The sequence below is a fragment of the Aedes albopictus genome, chromosome 1, assembly GCF_035046485.1.
Source record: "Aedes albopictus strain Foshan chromosome 1, AalbF5, whole genome shotgun sequence".
In the NCBI taxonomy this organism is placed as follows: Eukaryota; Metazoa; Arthropoda; class Insecta; order Diptera; family Culicidae; genus Aedes; species Aedes albopictus.
The window spans coordinates 184,046,154-184,068,675 of NC_085136.1; the positions used below are offsets into that span (position 1 = coordinate 184,046,154).

Sequence of the window (22,522 nt, forward strand, 5' to 3'; positions counted from 1 at the left end):
CAAAAATTATTAAAATTTTTGAAAATATATTTTATGGGCTTTACCTAATTGGAATACTTAAAAAATAAGTAAACATGTCGTTTTAATCAATGCTTGATCGAATTATGCAGAAATTGAGATAGGCCTTTAGGAGCCTATTGTTTGATACACTGTAGCTAAAGGTCCAATCTGCAAAAGAGAGGCTCTCTTTGCTCCGATTTTCTTTAAATTATTACGATGTGGATATTTTGACAATTTGTGATGAGATCGGAAGAGGTTTGGTTATTCTACCTTCTGACGCAAGAAGTAAATCAGAATTTATAAATAAAAGCACGTTATAATCAAAAGAGAGAAGATTTAAAGAGAGCCACCTATAGAAATGTTTGGCCTGAATTTTCATTTTTGACGAAAAGTTTTCACCAACTGGAGCGGGAATCGAACCCACACTCCGAGGCTTACTAAACGCCTAGACGACTGACGGCTCTAACCGCACGGCCACAAAGCTCCATTATGCCAAATGACATACCAAACGACGTCATGCTAAATGACTTTATGCCAAATGTCCCGCTTCCGTTTTTACTCGATCAAAAGCCATTTATCTAACAGGACATGCGAAGAAAATTTCTCTCGGGTGCACAATCACGCACCATTTTACTAAATACACCCAAAGTAAACCAAACACTAGCTACTATATATATTATTGGACGGATTCGATTATGTACCTCGTCGTTGTCATCTTCCTGCTCCTTAGGTTCCTCTTTAATTAGATTCTAAATAAAAAAAAATTATATAATAACACTTCTTCGTTTGTGAGCAAACATATTTACCAAGTTACCGCTAGCTGACGAGCTGCTGATCTGTACACCATTCTCCTTCAGCTGTTCCTGAAGCGTGCCATGGCTTGTGCGTGATTTATCGGCTGTGTCAGTCAAACGCGGAGGCACCTTCTGGGAAATGCTTTCAATCGTTACTCCGGGGCACAGTTCTTTAACATGCTGGATGACGGCATTGCGATCGACAGCGGAACTTATCGCGACACGATCTATTTCAGTCCAACTTCTTTGACGTTTCTCTGCTGCATCACAACGATTTTTGAAACTCTGCCAGGAGTTCAAGTAGCTGATACAAGCATGGCAAATTTTTTGTGACAAGTCATCTTCTTGGAGGACCTGAAATAAAAAAAAACTCGTTTTTGTTTCCTTAAAAGTTCTGTAATTCAATGATGGCTCGAATATCGGGTTGTATAAACAGGTAAATTTTACCACAAAATCAATGCATTCCGCAACGGCTTCGTTGCGCAAGCTGAAGTGTACAGGGATAACGACGGAAGCCTCTTGGTGGACAGACGTGTGGTGAAAACTGGAAAAAGAATTTTGATGAGCTCCTGAACGGCACGGAGACCGTATGGTATGCACGGCGGACAAGGTAGCGAATAAAATGGCAATTTCAGTGTATCAGGGAGCGGGAATATACCAACTCCTTCACGCTCCCATTGAAGTACCCATTTTTTCATTGCTATCTTCTCTGTCACTCTACAAAAGGCTCCATAATATCCATTATGTAGTTAAGCCGCTTAACTTCATAATGGGTATTTTTAAATGAAGCCTCTTGTAGAGTGACAGAGACAGCAATACAAAATGGGTACTTGGACGGGAGTCTGCCCGCTAAGAGAAGTGTAGGTCGCCAGCACCAGCTCAAAAACATCATAGCAGTTGGTATCACAGGACGATTACGCAGCTGAACGTATCAGCTGGCCCGGAGAAGTTGCTGTTTTATCTGCGCCACTAATTTCTCTCTAAAATAAAAGCTCTCATTTTTGAGTAGCGCCCATGCCGCACAGGGACTGTGTTGGAAACACACATTTTTTTAAATTGCTCGTACGCTCAAATTTTTGCAAAATATCAATATTTTTCGGTATTTGAAGGTGGTTTATAAACCCAGTGAGGTTGCCATGTCGAAATTATTGCAAAATACATGCTCATGTGAGCGTACGAGCAATTTTAAAAAAATGTGTGTTTCCAACACAGTCATGTGCGGCATGGATGTTTACTAAAAATGTGCAGGCCGAACACATTTTTGAGCGTAGCCGTTTTTGCGTGTTTAAGGGATTATACAGGGTGTTAGCACAGACAAACAGACGTAACACTTCGAACATTTTTCGATTCAAATCATAGTCACGGAAACAAATTCGCCCAATGCTAAAAGGACTAAGTTTGGCCGACCATCAACTAGGTGGCGGTAGTGAGCAAACGTCATACTCGAACAAAACCGATGCGAGCGCCACGGATGGGCAGTTGGCCAACTATCATATTTTGAAAAAGACCGATAAATCGATGTACGATGGGAATTATCAGAGTGTTACGTCTGTTTGTCTGTGGTGTTAGATTCGTCAGTGCAAACTTTTTAAAGGGTGATAGAGGACCATAAATGGTGAAAAAAATTGTTCTACGCATATAGTCAAATCTCAACCGTTACGTAATTATTGAACTTTCCATGTTTTTGATTATTATTGCCTTAACTGGCTATAACTTTAAAATGGTCAAACTTATTGCAGTTTTTTACCCTTATTCGAAAGATTATTGAATTTTCTATCAAATGACTTCTTCGAATCGATTGGTTTAGTTAAATAACTAAGTTTTCTAGAGCAAATAGCTCAAAAGTAGTGTGTTTTAATTTATGTTTGTCAATTATCTTTGAAAAATGCGTAATAAATTACAATTCGTTTTTTGACTCCAAACTTCTAGCTCTTATAGTTTTCTTGCAATTTTGATTTAAATGTACGGCACAGTGCGCAAAAAAGAGCTTTTCTTTATTACGCATTTTTTAAAGATAATTGACAAAGGGGCTGTCCATAAACCACGTGGTCATTTTTTCGGGGCTTCTTAACCGCAATTCCAATTACTGAGTTTATAAACCGTGACATAGTTGCAATTATGGTAGAGGTACCTACAACCCATGGAAAAACGGAAATTTGTATTGCTTCGGCATACTTTCCGGGAGACGTGGATGATGTACCACCACCAGAAGTAGCAGCTTTTGTCTCGTATTGTAGAAAGCATAATAAAGCTTTCATTATTGGATGTGACGCAAATGCTCATCATACTGTATGGGCTAGCACAAACATCAATAATAGAGGCGAACACCTTTTGGATTTCATTTCAAAGAATGAAATTGATATATGTAACAGAGGCGATGAACCTACTTTTATAAACGCCATAAGGCAAGAAGTTCTTGACTTAACCCTCGAGCAGTCGCGTCTTTGACTACCTGCAGCGACGCCGCGCTCACGCTGTATACCACATGCGTGCATTTTTCATGGTGCGTGTACTCAGTACACGACGCGACCGCTCCCGGGTTAAGGTGAATATATAACGAAGCCAAACCTCGAATTTTCGAGAGCACAAATCTGAAGAACCGAATGTCGGTTTGAACTGAAAAGTTGATCGATTGGTTACCCGCTGGTGGTGAGCAATCGATCAACTTTTCAGCGCAAACCGACATTCGGTTCTTCAGATTTGTGCTCTTGAAAATTCGAGTTGTGGCTTCGTCATATATTCACCTTAACCTTTTGTAGCCCTACACTTTCGAAAAAAGTTACAAATTGGCATGTGTCAGACGAAGTTTCTTTGTCTGATCACAAGCAAATATTGTTTCAATATGAGGCTGGTCATCAACTCGTAGAAACTACAAGAAATCCCAGGAAAACAAACTGGGAGCAATACACCACAAAACTTATATCGGGATTGGACAGTTTAAATGACATTCCAAATTCTCGTCATGGGCTTGAAGAAAGTGCTTCGACACTTTCGAGCATAATAAAACAGGCCTTTCATGACAGTTGCGCACCAAAGAAACGCTCTTCAAATAGAGATGTTCCTTGGTGGAATAGTAATCTGCAAAAATTGCGACATAAAACCCGGAAGCTGTTTAACCGGGCTAAAAGAACACAACAGTGGGAACAATACAAAGAGTCTCTCACAAATTATAACAAGGAAATTCGAAGGTCGAAGAGGATAAATTGGAGGCACACATGTGAAAACATTGAAAGTACTCCAATTGCTGCAAGACTGCAAAAAGTCCTCGCTAAAGACCATTCAATTGGCCTTGGAACTCTTAAAAAAGAAGATGGTTCTTTTACTAAGAGCGCCTATGAAATTTTAGAAACAATGATGGAAACCCATTTTCCGTGTTCTATTCTTGTTTCAATAGAAGACCAAAATTCATCTGTATCGCATACTGGTACTAATGAAATCAGGAGATATAATCATAATGATAATGATTCAACTGAGTTAGAAAGCACCAGGAGTGATACATGTCTTTTGGCCAAAGACATTTTTACGGAGCAAAAAGTTGAATGGGCGATTGATTCCTTTGAACCCTTCAAAGCGCCTGGTAGGGATGGATTTTTTCCTGTACTACTGCAGAAGGGTAAAGAAATGTTAACACCCGTTTAAACTAAATTGTTCCAATTAAGCTTATCGTTAAGCTACATTCCTACCGCTTGGCGAGAAGTGCGGGTCACTTTCATTCCCAAAGCAAATAAGAAGGATAAAGCATCACCAAAATCCTTCAGACCGATAAGTTTATCGTCCATTATATTAAAAATAATGGAAAAAATTATAGACGAGCATATTAAATCGTCATACCTAATTAAAATGCCTTTAAGCAAAAATCAGTTTGCGTATCAGGAAGGCAAATCTTCGGTAACAGCGCTTCACAACCTGGTTACAAAATTGGAAAAATCACTCGAAGCAAAAGAGATTTCACTTGCTGCGTTCCTCGATATTGAAGGAGCGTTCGATAACACGTCTTACATTTCAATGAAGAATGCTATGACAAAACGTGGTTTTGACAGATGCATTGTTGATTGGATTGGCGAAATGTTATCAAAAAGAGAAATATCATCAACCCTTGGCAGCTCCTCTATTAGAGTTAAAGCAATGAAGGGGTGCCCACAAGGAGGCGTGCTATCACCTCTATTGTGGTCTTTGATAGTCGATGATCTTCTCAAAAAAATGGAAGCACAAGGCTTCGAAATAATTGGCTTCGCAGATGATATAGTCATATTAGTTCGTGGCAAATATGACAATGTCATCGCTAACAGAATGCAAACTGCCTTGAATTTAGTCTCTTCGTGGTGCGAAAAAGAAGGACTAAATGTGAATCCTTCTAAAACCACGATCGTACCTTTTACGCGGAAGAGAAAAATATCGATAAGTAATTTGAAATTGAAAGGAACTCTTTTGGAACTTTCAGATTCAGTCAAGTATCTCGGTGTATATCTTGACAATAAACTAAACTGGAATCTACATCTTGAGCAAGTAGTTGTTAAAGCTATAAATGCTCTATGGATAACTAAAAAAACATTTGGTAAAAAATGGGGACTAAAGCCGAAAATGATCTATTGGATTTACACGGCGATCGTGAGACCCAGAGTTACCTACGCGTCATTGGTCTGGTGGCCAAAAACTAATGAAAGGTTAGCTCAAAAGAAGCTGGAAAAACTTCAAAGGATAGCTACTCTTTCAATTACTGGTGCAATGCGAAGTACTCCATCTAAAGCGCTAGACACTTTACTATACCTACTTCCATTGCATCACTTTGTTCAATTAGAAGCTGCAAAGAGTCTTTTGAAACTAAAAAGATCAAAAAACCTCTTTGAAGGTGACCTGAGAGGACACCTCAGTATTCAAAAAACAATTAGTATCAACTCGCTAGTCACAAGCAATGGTGATTGGATGAGCAGACGATACAATTTTCAGCGTTCTTTCCAAGTGATCAATCCTGGGAGAAATATGTGGGAAAATGGTGGCCCACAGCTACAACCAGGATCGATCGTTTTTTACACTGATGGTTCTAAATTGAATCATCAAGTCGGAGCAGGTGTCACTGGCCCAGGGATTATTGTATCAATACCAATGGGTAAGTGGCCAACAGTTTTTCAAGCTGAAATTCAAGCAATTTTAGAATGTTGTAGTATCTGCTTACGTAGAAATTACAGGCATTCAAAAATTTGCATAATGTCTGATAGTCAAGCAGCTCTAAATACTTTGAAATCAGCATCATGCACTTCAAAACATGTTTGGGAGTGTATCCAATCACTTCAACAATTGGCTTGCCGTAATCAGGTAAAGCTGTTTTGGGTTCCAGGACATTGTGGAATTGAAGGAAACGAGCAAGCCGATATGCTAGCAAGACTTGGGTCGTCTCATCAATTCATAGGGCCTGAACCATTTTGTAGCATATCTGGATGTTCTCTCAGAATGGAGTTTAAAGCTTGGGAACAGCAGAAAATAAAATCCATTTGGGAGAACACCACAACTGCGAGGCAGTCTAAGCGTTTTATAAAGCCAAACGTTGCAAACACTCGCAAAATTCTGGAACTTTCCAAAAAAGATATTAGTACTTTAACTGGCCTCTTAACAGGTCATTGTCCGAGCCGGTATCATCTGAAGGTTATTGGAAAACTTCAAGATGATGTATGTCGCTTGTGCGGCATAGATACAGAAGACTCGGAACACTTGTTATGCCGTTGTCCGGCAGTTATAACTAAAAGAATTAAGTTCTTCGACAAAGGGCTAATAGAACCCTTTGATGTCTGGAGGACAAACCCAAATACGGTGGTCCAATTCATTCGAAGTGTGGCACCGTGTTGGGATATCGCTTCTGGTCAAAGTCTGATTATTACCAATACCAATGGTGATACGTCGACTTGACTAAGCTAAATAAAAATGGGGCATATGTCACAATAGATCTATCAACTGGTCGCAGTGACTTAGATACCCAACAAGGAATAAAAAAAAAACCAATCGATTCAAAGATGCCGTTTGATAGACACCTCAATAATCTATCGAATAAGAATTAAAAAACTGTGATAAGTTTGACCAATTTCAAGTTATAGCTTTTATATCCTTCAAAAGAAGAATATTAGACATGTTAACAAGTCCAAGGCTTGTGCAGTATCTGCTGTGTGGTCCAATGACCACCCGTATTTATACTATCTTAGGTAGACATACACACTTAATTTTGATTACCGAGTTCGGTAAATTTTTGACGAGATTAAAACTGCTGAGCACCGAACTCGTTCAGCAAAAATGCATTGTTTACCTTTTCCATACGATTTTGACAGTTGTTTTACTGAACCTCAGTAAAATCGATTACCGAAACTACCGAGATCGTACTGCTGTTATAATCTCGTCAAAAAAGTACCGAACAGGCAATTCAGAAATAAGTGTGTAATGAATCATACCTACATATTTAGGTACTGTAATGAATAGTATTTCATGTAGGTAGATATCCTATGCGCACAACCATTAGGTAGACACTACAATAGCCAGTCAAAGCCATAAGAGTCAAAAACATGGAAAGTTCAATAACTACGTAACGGTTGAGATTTGACCATATGCGTAGAAAATTTTTTTTCACCATTTTATGGTCCTCTACCACCCTTTAAAAAGTTTGCACTCAGGAACCTAACACCCTGTATACATTGTGGGTGATCAAAACTTGAACATTTTTATTACATAATCTGAAAGTATAATACCAGCTATTCACTGCCCCTCTTCGCATGTCAGTCCCATGTTGTTTCTAATGCGAATCTTATTTTTGTCACTCACGAAGTCATTTAAAACAAATTTGATATATTTCCCGCCTCATTTCAATATGCCACGAAAAGTATATGCATGAATTGAATACATTTCTTTGAAAATAATTGGAGTTCTTGTACAGCAGTTTTGTTCTCTTCGTCATGGGAAGTTTTTTGAAACCTATTAAACTCAAAGTTGGCCTTAAATCCTTCCAAAGTAAGCTGAATGATGTGGCCATGTTTCAGGCATTTTGGCCGACAAAAACCCCCCACTACGAAGAGAACAAACCTGCCGATAATATCCAACGTCACCCTATTAGATATTCAAAATAAGTCATGTTTAGAAGTACATCACGAATAATACTTTTTATATTTAGAATTATGTGTCAAAATGTTGAATATTCGATGGGCTAAACGTGCTTTGAACTAAGTAGGGTGCCTGTACCAGTTATCGCACTACCTAAGGAAAACTACTTCTACAAAAATAAGAAGAAGACCGACGAATGTCGACGATATGTCAAATGATAGATTTGTTTTCATACTTTACAGGAAAAATATAAAATCTGAGCCAAATCCACTTTTACTATTTATTTCGGCGTGTGCCAATGATAGGAACCCTGTACCAGTTATGGACATACTTTTTAATTTCGGTTCCACTTCGCACTATTTACATGCATTCCTTATGGGATTTGCCATAACTGGTACACTATGGCGAAATAGGGTGCAAGGAAGCCGAAATTTTAAGGAAAATGATTTATTTCTATCATAATTTGAGCGAAATGTTAAATTTGAATGAGTGCAATCATCTTTTATGAACGTGATCGATTGTTCACATATTTTTTCTTGATAATTTGCATCGTTAAAGGTTGAAAATCAATTATGGCGAATTTGAGGTACTATAGCCATAACTGGTACACTGAGCCTACTTGTAAAAAATCAGTGTATAAAAAGTTGTTAGAAGATTTTTTTTATTTAGTGTCAACCTAAGTTTGTTTGTTGAAAAAATAATATCTCTTGAACCATAAGAGATAAAAATATGTTGATTGTGACCTGAAATTATGGAAGGACCAGATTAAAATAAATAGATACTTCAATGCAATTGTACTTTCGACCTCCAAATCTGAATGACAAATTTCCGAAACTATCAACACGGTGCCTTTTTGAAGACTTTAAGGGCCGATTTCTTCACCCGGGCTTAAATTTTAAACCAGGCTTAGCAAAATTTTAAGCCAGGCTTAACTTTTTTTCGATTTCTTCACCTCGGCTTAACCACTAAGGGCCGATTTCTTCACCCGGGCTTAAATTTTAAACCAGGCTTAGCAAAATTTTAAGCCGGGCTTAACTTTTTTTCGATTTCTTCACCTCGGCTTAACCACTAAACCCGGTTTAATAAAGCTAAGGTTTACGTTAAGCGTGGCTTATTTTAAGCGGTGCTCTGAGGTGGCTTAGCAGAGATAAGCCAAGCTTAAGCCGCAAATTGCAGAGTTTGGGTTTCTTCACCTGATTCATGGATACATTTTTGAAACAGCAAAACATATTTTTAATAAAACATGTACAATAAGGAACGATTCAATTGTAAAACGTGTGGATACGGATGGAGGTGATAATAAAGAAAATGATAATCTTCAGCCAGCGCGTCGTCAATATAATATATTCAACATCGGTTTTTTGGGACAATTAAGTTTTTACATTAGATTGAAAGCCTTCAAAAAGGCACCGTGTTGATAGTTTTGGAAATGTGTCATCCTGATTTGGAAGTCGAAAGTACATTCGCATTAAAGTTTTTATTTATTTTAATCCGGTCCTTTCACAGCTGGATTCGCTGTTTGGGTCACGACTGCGCCCCGATTAGCGAACCGTGTTCGTTCGTTGGGGCAACTGACAACCAGTGCTGCCACATTTAAATCTGTATTTTGCCTTTCAAAAATCTTTACAATCTGTATCACCATATTTTGGCAAAAATCTGTATGAAATCTGTAATATTTCGCGAAAAATCTGTTTGAAATTCTGTAAGTTTCTGAAAAATCTGTATAATCTGTATCATTTCCAAAAATCTGTAATATTGGTATACATAATTCTGTATGAAAAGCTGCAAAAAAATCTGCATGATTACAGAAAAATCTGTATATGTGGCATCCCTGCTGACAACTGACCCGAATGCTCTAGGCACACGCAAGTGACGAGAAATACGTCACGAAACACTCACATACACTCAGGCAAATAAACCTAAGATTATCATAAGGTCTAACTTATGAAATAGCCTTTAAACAATTCATAACGGCTAGAACGATTTTCATAAGGTCGGTCTATGATGCAGAATCGACTCACAGTTTGGCTTTTATACACATTTAGCAACACGATATTCTCAAGCGTCGATAGCCGCGTGGGTTGGGCACGAGCTCAGTGATCTCGACGTTCATGGATCGATTCCAGTCTGCATCATTTTGTGATTTTTCTGCTCTTTTCATAAGTTTATGTTATGTAATTAGGTCATAATAAGCATGTTCAATTTTCATAAGGTATTCTTATAGCATCCATACTTTACAGTTATGGCTAAATTTCATAAGGTATTTTGATGAATTTCGGTAGTTTACTTCGCTGAGTGTACTTGCACAAACGTTCTGTATACACTGCGAATCCGGCATTACCCTTTAAGGAATAAAAAGTACCCTTTTTTGCTAGTATATGAAACTGTCAAAATAAAGGGTACTTGTCAAATTTTGAAAATGGGTAAATTTTGCCCTTATCTTAATTCCAACCGAGTACTCTTCAATGAGTGAAAATTTTGTTGAGCATTTTCGAGGTGCATCCAGTACTGATGTAAGTGATTTTGCTGGTTTTTGCGGGTAAGTGAAACAAAATATTCAACAGCGTTGTTAAGTCGCGAACTAATTAGTAAATTCTGTATTTCATTAGGATGTCGATGGCTCCGAGAGTGGCCTTCCTTTTAATCTCCACCTGGATCAAAGTTAGGCCCAGGATTCCTTCAACCAGGCGCGGGAATATAAGTTGTCCGTGGTCCGACTGGCAAAGCCCACATGAATAAATAAACATTAAAAGGTAAAATAACAAAAATTAATAAAAAGTTTGCAAAAAAAAATATTTTAAAGTTGTTTTTTATTTATTTATTGAAAAGTTCAAAAATTTCATAAAGTCCCCATAAAATGAAAAAGAGGGTAAATTTTACTCTCTTCATAATTTGAAATCGTTCCAGAAAAAGAGTAAAAATCACACGTTGATTTGACGTACAAGCAGTTTACCCTTTAAAGAGTAAAGACCGTTTACTCTTTTTATGAGTTCACCTAGTTACTCTCGAAAAAAGTACTTTTTCATTCTTTAAAGAGTACTTTGATCTCTCAGTGTATAGGAGCTGCGATGCAGTGGCGGTCAGACGTCAAACTCGTTTTGACATCGATTTTGACACTGACAGTGCTTTTTAGTTGGGTTTTGCCCCAACCAGTGAACATTCAAGGGGTGATACACAAATTATGTCACGCAAAAATCTACCTTTTTCAACCCCCCCCCCCCCCCCTACCCCCTATGTCACACTTTTTGTATTGGACCTCATATTTTTTTGTATGAGTCGTCACGTTCTGCAAACACCCCCTCACCTCCCCCCTAAGAGCGTGACGTAATTTGTGTATGGCCCCCAATCAACGAGACAGCCCATCCTAACGAGCCCCCAACGAACGAATCGGCATATTACTATACAGTAATACATTATATGAGGATCGGAATGACTAATTATATTCACAAATTTTATACATAAGTTCCACTACCTAAAAATGACGCAAGTGGATTTTAAATATCTTTTTACAACTCAGCACTATGAAATTTGATTTATACTTGCCGTATCACAACGGACTAGTTTTTCGTACTATACCAAACAATTGCCATATGATTCATAAAGCAACTGATTTAGGTTGTATTATGAATCATAATGCAATTGTTTGATTCACAACCAGAGTTGTCACGGCAAGAGCGATTCTGGATATCAAAACATAAAATCAACATTACAACGCCTTTTCTGCAATGTCGACACTAGCGTTGGGTAAACTATTAACAGTCTAGGTAGTTTATTATTGTTAATTTCCTTCTGCACCCGAAAAAATTACCGAGCAATTCCGCTTTTCCTATTAAAATTTCAACGGATGTTTTGTTGTTGTTACTTCATACTGCATATAACGGGCATTTCAAAATATCGGCGGCTTAAAATGACGTTTCCATTGGAAAGTCACTGGAATGACATGGGAAATTTCGTTAAGCCTGGCTTATGTCGAATTCGTTTATTTGCACCGGCTGCACCGCTTTGCCACCGGGTGTAGCAAACTTGCACCGAAACCGTTCGTTTATTCGCAGGTACTGTTCTGTTTTGACACCCGATTGGCACCGGTGCAAGAAAATGCTACACCCAGTTTGAGCGCGGTGTAGCAGGTACAAAGCTAGTTTTACCAACACATGCATATCGCTGAACTTGTATCGTGATTTTGTTTTGGTAAGAATGATGATTTTCTCTTCGGCATTAGGTATACAGTTTTCTTGGATATTCATTTATTTTGAGATGTTTTAATTTCCAAACAGCAAATCTGTGCGTTTAAAAATTATTTAAACTTGATCGATAATTATCACGTCTTACAACTTCTGAGGAATAAATTTTTAAATTTATCGGTAACATAAAATTTCAAAGAGTTGATTCAACGTATATTTTTCCCATCACTTTTTTTTATTATCAAAAATATGTGGATTAATTGAATGATTTTAATCATTAGAATTTTCTGTCGCATGGTGATCTATGATGTATGAAAAAAAATTAAGTAATAAAGAATTGATATGCCCAGAATAAAATAAAAACAGTTTCAAAAACCGTAAATTCTATTTTTTTTTACAACAAATATTGAATTTTTGAATTACATTGAAAGTCAAACAAATGTCACTAAAGGATAATTAAAGCGTTTTTAATATGAGTTGCGTTTCAATAACGTTATGTTTTAAAAAGCATTTATTTATTTTCCTTTTTACGTTGTAGCTAAACGTTTTCTATTGAACTGCCTTTAACATTTTTTGTGTTAAATTTGTGCACGTAGATCTTTACAATTGTATGTTAGCATACTTTTTTTATTGGGCAGCGGAAATTGTTAAATTCTAAAAAGTAACTTTTAATTGAAAAATTATGATATTATTCTCAATTTAGTTGAAAATCGGAGTTTTTGACTAGCGAAGTTGGGTTTTTCTCCAAATCCGTGCGTCGGACCTAACTTCGGAAGTGGTGCGCTGTATAGTAAACCTGGTCCGCTATACAGCGCACCACTTCCGAAGTTAGGTCCGACGCACGAATTTGGAGAAAAATCCAACTTCGCTAGTCGAAAATTCCGGGTTTGAACTGCACGGAGAATACAAGAATTTGAAGAAGATAAATAATGTAGGAGTGTTAAAACATTGGATAACAATTTTCCAGTAACATTTATCATTACAAGTTTATTATGTACAAGAGGATTACTGAAAACTTTTAAAATTGTTCAATTGTGTATAGAAAGTAAAAAATAAAAATAATTTAGTTCATCACGGAAATCATGAAAACATTGATTTGATATCCTTTATTGTTTTCATTGACGCGCTCACGCGCTCTTAGGGGCGATTTCTTCACCCTGGCTTAGGCGTTAAGCCAGGTTTAACTGTATGGGTAAGCCTGGCTTACGCGTTAAGCCGAGGTGAAGAAATCGGCCCTAAGCCTGGCTTACCGATTAAGCCGAGGTGAAGAAATCGGCCCTTACTAATACCATCATAAGCTGTCAACAAATTGCACCGAAACCGTTCGTTTTTCCGGTGTCAATTGCTACACCGGTGCAGTGCACCGTCGGGAATAAACGAATTCGACATTAGCTTAAGCCATCGCCTTCATTTGCTAAGCCGGTGTGAAGAAATGCAATTATTTAAACCTGGCTTAAGAATTTGGCTTAACTTTAAGTGTGGTTTAAGATAAACCAGGCTTACGTCGTTAAGCCGGGTAGGTGAAGAAATCGGCCCTAAACCCTGTTTAATAAAGCTACGGTTTACGTTAAGTGTGGCTTATTTTAAGCGGTGCTCTGAGGTGGCTTAGCAGTGCTAAGCCAGGCTTAAGCTGCAAATTGCAGAGTTTGAGTTTCTTCACCTGCTTCATGGATACATTTTTGAAACAGCAGAACATATTTTTAATGAAACTTGTACACTTAGGAACAATACAATTGTAAAACTTTTGGATACTGATGGAGACGATCATATAGAAAATGATAATCTACATCCAGCGCGTCGTCAATATAAAATATTCAACATCGGTTTTTGAGACAATCAAGTTTTTACATTAGATTGAAAGTCTTCAAAAAGGCACCGTGTTTGCAAATTTGTCACCCTGATTTGGAAATCGAAAGCACATTTGAAATGAAGCTTCTATTTATTTTAATCCAGTCCTTTCCATAATGTCAGGTCACAATGAACAATGTTATGGTTCAAGAGATATTATTTTTTTAACAAACAAATTACACTAAAAAAAATCCTCAAATAACTTTTTACACACTGATTTCTTACAGAAACTTAGTTCAAAGCACGTTTAGCCCATCGAATATTCAACATTTTGACTCATAGTTCTAAATATAAAAAAGTATTAGTCGTGGTGTACTTCTAAACATGACTTTTTTTGAATACCTAATAGGGTGACGATGGCTATTATCGGCAGGTTTGTTCTTTTTGTCGTGGGGGTTTTTCGTTGGCCAAAATGCCTGAAACATTGCCATATCATTCAGCTTAATTTGGAAGGATTTGTGGCCAACTTTGAGTTCAATAGGTTTCAAAAAACCTTTTATGACGACGAAAACAAAACTGCCGAAAATACATAAGTCCACTACCTAAAAATGACGCAAGTGGATTTTAAATATCTTTTCGCAACTCAGCACTATGAAATTTGATTTATACTTGCCGTATCACAACGGACTAGTTTTTCATACTATACCAAAAAAATTGCAATATGATTCATAAGCACGATGGTACTGATAGAAACAATCATATTCTAGTGATTTGTTTTTCACTGCAAAAATGTTTTGCAACTCGTTGCAGAGGAATTCCTGGAGGAATCACAGATAAATTCCTAGAAAGAAGTTTCCTGGAAAAATCTCTTAAAGAAATTCCAGGGGGAACCCCTGGAGGAGTTCCTGAATGAGTTCTTGGAGGAATTTCTGGAGCAATAACTGGAGGTGTTCCTGAAAGAATTCCTGGACAAATATCTGGAGGAATCTCAGAGGAACCTCTGGAAAAATTCATGGAGCTATCTCAGAAGAATTCCTAGAAAAACTTCTGGTGGATGTCTTGAAGGATTTTCTGGAAAAATCTCAGATGAATTCCTGGAGAAAAACATAAAGGAATTCCTCTAGGAATGCTTGAAGGGCTCCCCGAAAGAAATTTCTGGATGTATTCCTGGATGAATCTCTGGAGGAATCCCTGGAAAAATCCTGGAGGTATCTCGGAGTAATCCCTGAAGAAATCTCTGGAGAAATCCATGGAGGAAATCCTGGAGAATTTCTTGAAGAAATTCCTAGAGGAATCCCCGAAAGAAATTCCTGCAAGAATTTCTGGAAAAAATGTGTAGGAATAAATAGAAATAAATTCCTGGAAGAATTCCTGAAGGGATTCCTTAAACAAATTCAGGAAGAATTCCTGAATGAACCCCTGGAGGTGTGCCTAGAGGAATCCTTGGGCAAATTCCTTGAGGAATTCTGGGAGGAATCTCAGAGGAATTCCAGAAGAAATTCCTGGATGATCTAGTGGAAAAATCTCTGAAAGAATCCTTTTAAAAAATCCTAAAGGAATTCCTGGAAGAGTTGCTAGAGGAAACTTTGAAGGTATTCTTGAAGGAATCTCTGGTAAAATCTCAAAGGAATTCCTGGACAAAATGGAGAAATTCCTCTAGGAATCCCTGGGATAATTCCTGAGGAATCCCTGGAAGAAATTCATGCAGGAATTCCTGTAGGAATCGTAGATAACTTTCTGAAGGAATTCCCGCAGGGACCCCTTAGAGAAAGTCCTTGAAAAATTCCTGAAGGAGCCCCTGGAGGTATTCCTGGAGGAATCGCAAGGCAAATTCCTGGAGGAATCTTAGAGGAAATGTGTATTTTAACTTAAAGGCTAATTCTACACTCCTTAAGAGATTTCAGTTTCTAGTTGAACTTGAACTTTGCTGTGGCTTTCGTTGAATGTAAACAGTTCAAAATTTTAAACATCTTCGAAAAATGGTCTAGACTCTGAAACATCACACGACCAACACATTTTCAAAAAGTCACTATCGAAATGCAACTTTAACAAGGCGATAATGAAGATTATTATTTGAAGGCAATTTGGATATCAAAACATAAAGCAACATTGCAACGCCTTTTCTGCAATGTGGCACTCCAACTTTGTACAATGAAATGAAAATTCGAACACCAAATGTTGTGGAACGATCATATGAAGCAGGTACTAAATCGAAGATCTTCGATACTAGCGTTGGGTAAAATATCAACAGTCTAGGTAGTTCATCATTATTAATTTCCTTCTGCATCCGAAAAATTTACCGAGCGATTTCGTTTTTCCTGCTCAAATTTCAGCGGATGTTTTGTTGTTGTTACTCCATACTGCATATAACGGGTAATTCAAAATATCGGCGGCTTAAGGTGAAACGGGACGCCGTGTTATTTTTCCTATCTTGCCTCTCTTTCTAACAATTTGCCTCGCGATTTTGAAGATGGTAATCTCGAGTTCTATCGCACTGAAGCTGCTGAAAACCAATCAGCATATGCACTGCAAGTGAGCATACACAATGATAGGTTTTTGTTGCAAAATATGAAGTAGAATCTGAGATTACCATCTTAGTAGCCACAGAGCAATGGCGGGTATTTCCTCGATCGTCCCGTCCGCCCTTAAAATGACGTTTCCATTGGAAAGTCACTGGAATGATATGGGAAAATTCGTTAAGCTTGGCTTAGCGTAAGCCATCGCCTTCATTTGCTAAGCCGGTGTGAAGAAATGCAAATATTTAAACCTGGCTTAAAAATTTGGCTTAACTTTAAGTGTGGTTTAAGATAAACCAGGCTTACGTCGTTAAGCCGGGTAGGTGAAGAAATCGGCCCTAAAACTTGGTTGTTTCAAAAAACCGATGTTGAATAGGGTAGAAGCTTCAGTTTTGGCCAGTCCGGAGTTTTGGCCATAGTGCGGTATTGAGCCTGTTGCGATCTAAATCGGCGTAAATTTATTTTTTACTAGTAGATCCTAATACAATATGATGATTACAGCTGTGAAAACCACACATTTTGATTAAAAACTGGAAGAAAAAAATATATTTCCTTAAAAAATCTGCTCCCATATATCTATTTTGGCCAGGGTGCTTCTAATTTGGCCACTCCCATAAGAAATACACGTGATTGGCCAAAATAGAAACCAAACTTAAGAATATGGCCAAAACTGCGGCAGAGCTTCTATTTTGGCCAGTGCCACTTTTAATACAAAAATCAAGTATTGGCATGATTTCTGCATTTTTCCTTCAAAATATAGATTGAAGCCTTTCTTTTGACGCATTGGTTGTTTTCATAGGATTATTGGTTATTTTTATAAAAATGATTTCCCTTAGACTGGCCAAAACCGGTGCCCGCACCCTATTTTATATTGGCGACGCGCCGGCTGTAGATTATCATTTTTTATCATCGCCTCCATCCGTATCCAAACGCTTTACAATTGTATAGTTCCTAAATGTACATATTTAATTAAAAATATGTTCTGCTGTTTCAAAAATTTACTCATGAAGCAAGTGAAGAAACCCAAACTCTGCAATTTGCGGCTTAAGCCTGGCTTAGCGCTGCTAAGCTACCTCAGAGCACCGCTTAAAATAAGCCACACTTAACGTAAACCGTAGCTTTATTAAACCGGGTTTAGTGGTTAAGCCGAGGTGAAGAAATCGAAAAAAAGTTAAGCCCGGCTTAAAATTTTGCTAAGCCTGGTTTAAAATTTAAGCCCGGGTGAAGAAATCGGCCCTAATTTGATTGCTGGTTAAGGGGAAGGGTGGTTAAGTCAAAATGGTAGCGCTGCGCGGGTTGCTCGAATAGTAGCCGCCGTTAAGGTTGCTCTTAGAAGTGCTGTTACGGTAATCCTAAACCTAGTGGACCGATTTGAAAACTATTGTAAGTTTTTGTATTACAAATCTTGAGGTACTGAACGGTTCACTTTTCATAAATAGTTGGGAATATGAAGATGTCTATGACTTGACTACAATAATGCCGATTATGACAACATTAGAATTAAACTAAATAATACAAACTGGCAATCCGCTTTGAAACATTGCGAAGTAGACTGTGCCGTAGAAGTCTTTTATAACATTGATGGAAATAATTCATTCTGAGGTTCCACTCATAAAGAAGCGTCGAAATAATAGTTCTAAAAATCCAGTCTGGTTCAACAAGCAAATTATCAATTTAAAAAATCGAAAACAAAAATTTCACAAAGTTTACAGACAAAACAAAAATCAAGAAAATTTAGAAAAGTATTTGAGTGCATGTGATCATCTTAATTTAGCTGTATCGGCTGCACTTGAAGAGTATAACAGGAAAACCGAGAATGAAGTAAAATCGTGCGCAAAGAGATTCTTCAATTGTGCAAAAACTAGGTTGAACTCGAGTATTTTTCCATCAAAAATGTCATTGGATGGCAAAGTAGGCGAAAATTCCGAGCAAATTTGCAACCTTTTTCCAAGAAACTTATAGTAAACTTTCGGATGCAGATCGTGATTTTGAATATTTCACACAGTTTTCCGATTTGACCAGTGATATTGGTGTCAACCTAATTTTGTTACGGGACATATTGACAGGTCTGAAGGATTTAGATGTCAACAAAGGATCAGGACCAGATGGGATTCCACCGATATTTCTGAAAAACTTGGCAAATTGGCGAGACTACATTAAATTTTAAAAACGTGCTAGAGCAGCCGTTTTGGTGTCTGACGCTAAAAAGCGTTACGGCGAACGTTTCTTCTCATCGGACCTTCGGGCCAAAAAGCTTTCGAACAATTTGCGAAGAGAAGGCGTACACAATGCCATTCTTCACTTATTGTGATGTAGTGTATTACCCTGGCTTGTCAGCAGCACTTGGAGCAGTTAAACCGATGTTTCAAGGCTACGGTACATTTTGTATACAGGATGCGCCGCAGAGTCCATCGCAGCGCTTCGCCACACCATAACGGACATGACCCAGCGACGAACTTTCGTAACCGCATATGCTGCTTCATGCGGCAAGGTTACACCAACAATGTGCCGAACTACCTGATGGAGCACCTACAGCGGGGGACGCAGGAACGCACCAGATCCTTTACCATCCCTAGGCATACGACATCCCACAAGAAAAACATCCTAGTTTCTGGGGCTCTAACATGGAATGAGCTCCCCTTACAAATCAAGCAAAAACCAACTATGTCATCTTCAGACAGGCCATTAGAAGCCTGTAACCAAGAAGAAGCTATTATGTTTCCAGTACAAAACCGAATTAGCGACATTTTTTCTTTGACTTCCGCTGCTTTTGCCTTGCGTTAAACACAATGTCGGAAGTGGGGCGCTGTATTGTACACCTGGTGCTCTATACAGCGCCCCACTTCCGACATTGTGTTTAACGCAAGGCAAAAGCAGCGGAAGTCAAAGAAAAAATGTGGCTTATTCGGTTTTGAACTGGAAACATAATAACATTGTGATTTTAGTTACATTCCTCTCACGACTTTATCTACAATTAGTTAGAGTTAGTTACACTTGCAAACTGTAATTCAGTTACTAGCTCCTTAAGTATGTATTTATCAATGTGCCTTTCCTTGACCTGAAATAAGGTTTCACAGCCAACAGGGTATCGTTTCGTTAATAAATAAAATTTATTCAATTACAAATTTAATTACAAATAACTATTACTATGAAAACGCACTAAAATATAATCTAGTGCTTGACTTGATTCTTAACTTTGTCAAAGTTAATGTAACTGACAGGTTTACGTTGAACAATAAAGTACTACCTATTAGAAAAATAATCATCACATATTAAAGGAAATTTGGCTTCAGGGTAGGCACAGGTCAGATAGGGGTACGTCGGAGGGCAATTAAGAAGAGGAGATTGCCTTGCACATCAGGCATGCATAAAGAAACAATTGCCTCACCAGCTATCGATCCGTGTTGGTATTCTCATGCGCGATGCGAAGCAGCGGTGCTCCGGAAGCCGGAATAGCCAAAATTTTGTTTTGCTGTATTTCATACAAGCGGCATATATTTAACCTCCTCACCGCTAACAAGAAGAAGCTATCCGAGACGTCCCGCACCATCCGCACTCATCCTTCTCCGCAAGAAAGTAAAACCAAGATGGCCTCTTACTTTCTCAACTCATTGGGAAGGATTCGCTTTCCCACTAAAAGGTGCTTCCAAATTCATGTTTTTATAATTCTTGAGCTTCTGATAGACAAACAATTGAAAATTCAACTTACCTTGATCCGTACGCAGGAGAAAATTTTCTGATCCAAACGTTGCCGATCGGCGGCATAGTTGGAGAAAATTGGAACACACTCTTCTTCCGGAGCCAGGCACAGCCGACAATTCTTCCTTCTCACAACCATGTCTGTTCTGTCCGACGCACCGCTGGAAGCTGTCTATTTGATTAGATTGATTACTGTGATTGCTTTTGCACACAGCTGTCCAATGGAACGAAAAACTTTCAGTTCCTTATAATATTATTCGATTTTCACTTAACAATATCGTAAACATCCGGGCCCCCCCGGGTGACCCATCACCGAAAACATGGTCCTGCACTTTCAGTTCCAATCCCATCCGCTTCTGAAACGAAACAAACTGAAAAAGCAAAAGATTTTGACGTTTGTTTACAAGAACACAATTCGAGAGTTCGAAGGTACGCTGCTGCCACCTGGAAAAAGTTTACTGTATGAGTGAAGGACCGATTTTTTAGCATGGGGAAGCATTCGAGAGTTCGAAGGTACGCTGCTGCCACCTGGAAAAAGTTTACTGTATGAGTGAAGGACCGATTTTTTAGCATGGGGAAGCATAGGAAGTCAGTTTTCAAATGCTTCTAAAAAATTCAAAACAATATTTAATTAAAAGCGGGTTGGTGTACGTGATGAGAAATTCAATTAGCAAACTTTTTAGCATATAATTTTGATTAAAAAGTTTTTTCCCAGATTAGGTACTGATTGTGTAGAAAACGAAGATTCTTAACCCGTACATCAATCCGTTTTTAATTAAATAATGTTTTGAATTTTTTAGAAGCATTTTAAAATTGACTTCCTATACTTCCCCATGTTAAAAAATCGGCGCTTCACGCACATGATCAACTGTGGTAATTTGCTTCGTAGTCCCCAATAGGAAGTCAGTTTTCAAATGCTTCTAAAAAATTCAAAACAATATTTAATTAAAAGCGGGTTGGTGTACGTGATGAGAAATTCAATTAGCAAACTTTTTAGCATATAATTTTGATTAAAAAGTTTTTTCCCAGATTAGGTACTGATTGTGTAGAAAACGAAGATTCTTAACCCGTACATCAATCCGTTTTTAATTAAATAATGTTTTGAATTTTTTAGAAGCATTTTAAAATTGACTTCCTATACTTCCCCATGTTAAAAAATCGGCGCTTCACGCACATGATCAACTGTGGTAATTTGCTTCGTAGTAAAAAGATGGGAAAAATACCGAGCTGATCTTAGTGTGTGCCGATAAATGACGGAAAAACAGTGGAATTATTCCGGGGAACTGTTTTCCAGCATCAGGTAAGGGAGCGTTCATAAATTACGTCACGCAAAAATTGCTCATTTTCAACCCCCCCTCCCCCCTATGTCACACTTTTTGTATGAGACCTCTGAAATTTTTGTATGGATTGTCACATTTTGCTAAACCCCCCCTCCCTCCTAAAAGCGTGACGTAATTTATGGACGCTCCCTTATGCCATGTTCAGACTACAGAGTTATATCATGATACAAGCAAAGTGATATTACAATATCACGAAACCGTTCACACTGGGCTTTAGGTGATATTGCTTGACAGGTGATATTCAGATGTAAACATGTTTACAATTCTTCATCTTTTTCATTTCCACTTTGTTTTATCCCGTGTTTTTCTACATCAGACAATTTGTTTTGAAATGTTCTGGTTATTAGTGTTGTGGATTTTTAGCCGGAACCTAGGCCCAGATCCACGCGCGAAACCTACACTGCAGAATTCACATCATCAGCTGCCAGAGCAACGACGTGATGTGGACATTTAACTGCTCTGAGACGCCTAGAATGTCTTACAACTGAATGAATACTACTGTGGCCAAAAAAAAGGTATTCGCATGAAGCTTCGGATCAAGCTACCGGAATCCTTGTTGGATGTGTTCTTTTTTATATGCTTCCTCTGGCAATTCACTTTGGAGTACCCTCCAAAATTTCGTAGTGCTCTGAAAATTCCCTCTGCAGATTATGCAAGGAATCCATTTAACAATTTCTCGACGATTTTTATCTGGCAAATCCTGCAGGAGTTTCCTTTTGAGAATCCTACAAGGAATAGCTATGAGGGTTCCTTTCAGAGACTCCTCAATCTTCGGTGAATCTTTCAGGAGTACCCTCTTGGGATTCCTCTAGTAATTAATTCCAGCATTCTCCCAGGAATTAATTCCAAAGATTTATCAAGGAATTACTCACGGGAAGAAATCCTTCGGTGCTGCCCCCAGCAATTTCTCTTGGAGATTTATTTAGCAGCTCCAGAGATACCTCCAGGCAGTGCCGGATTTAGGCTTCGGGGGGCCCGGGGCAAACATTTTAGAAGAGGCCCCCTAAAAGCAAGATTTTAAAGATGTAAACCTTATATTATTTTGTTTGTCAATGTTTTGTAATTCGTATTTTTTTTTAATTTTTACTGTTTTTTTTTGTGATTGCAATATTTTACGAGTACTTCAA

The 22,522-nt window shown here is 38.0% G+C and overlaps 1 protein-coding gene across 4 annotated transcripts in view; it reads right to left on the reverse strand.

Annotated features, from left to right (window-relative positions):
* The window catches only part of LOC109405544 (zinc finger protein hangover), a 140,082-nt gene extending 119,603 nt beyond the window's left edge, over nt 1–20,479 (reverse strand). For 2 of the 4 annotated variants that reach the window (XM_029868098.2, XM_029868096.2), the window contains exons 1-3: nt 20,066–20,477; nt 807–1,148; nt 702–749 (exon numbers count right to left, since the gene is read on the reverse strand). In XM_029868098.2, coding sequence (XP_029723958.1) covers nt 702–749; nt 807–1,148; nt 20,066–20,194 — 519 coding nt within the window. In that variant the 5' untranslated portion in view covers nt 20,195–20,477. Of the gene's footprint in view, nt 1–701; nt 750–806; nt 1,149–20,065 lie in introns of all 4 variants that reach the window. The other 2 variants (XM_062845952.1, XM_062845953.1) reach the window with 2 other exon arrangements.
* Nucleotides 20,480–22,522: the final 2,043 nt, after the last annotated feature.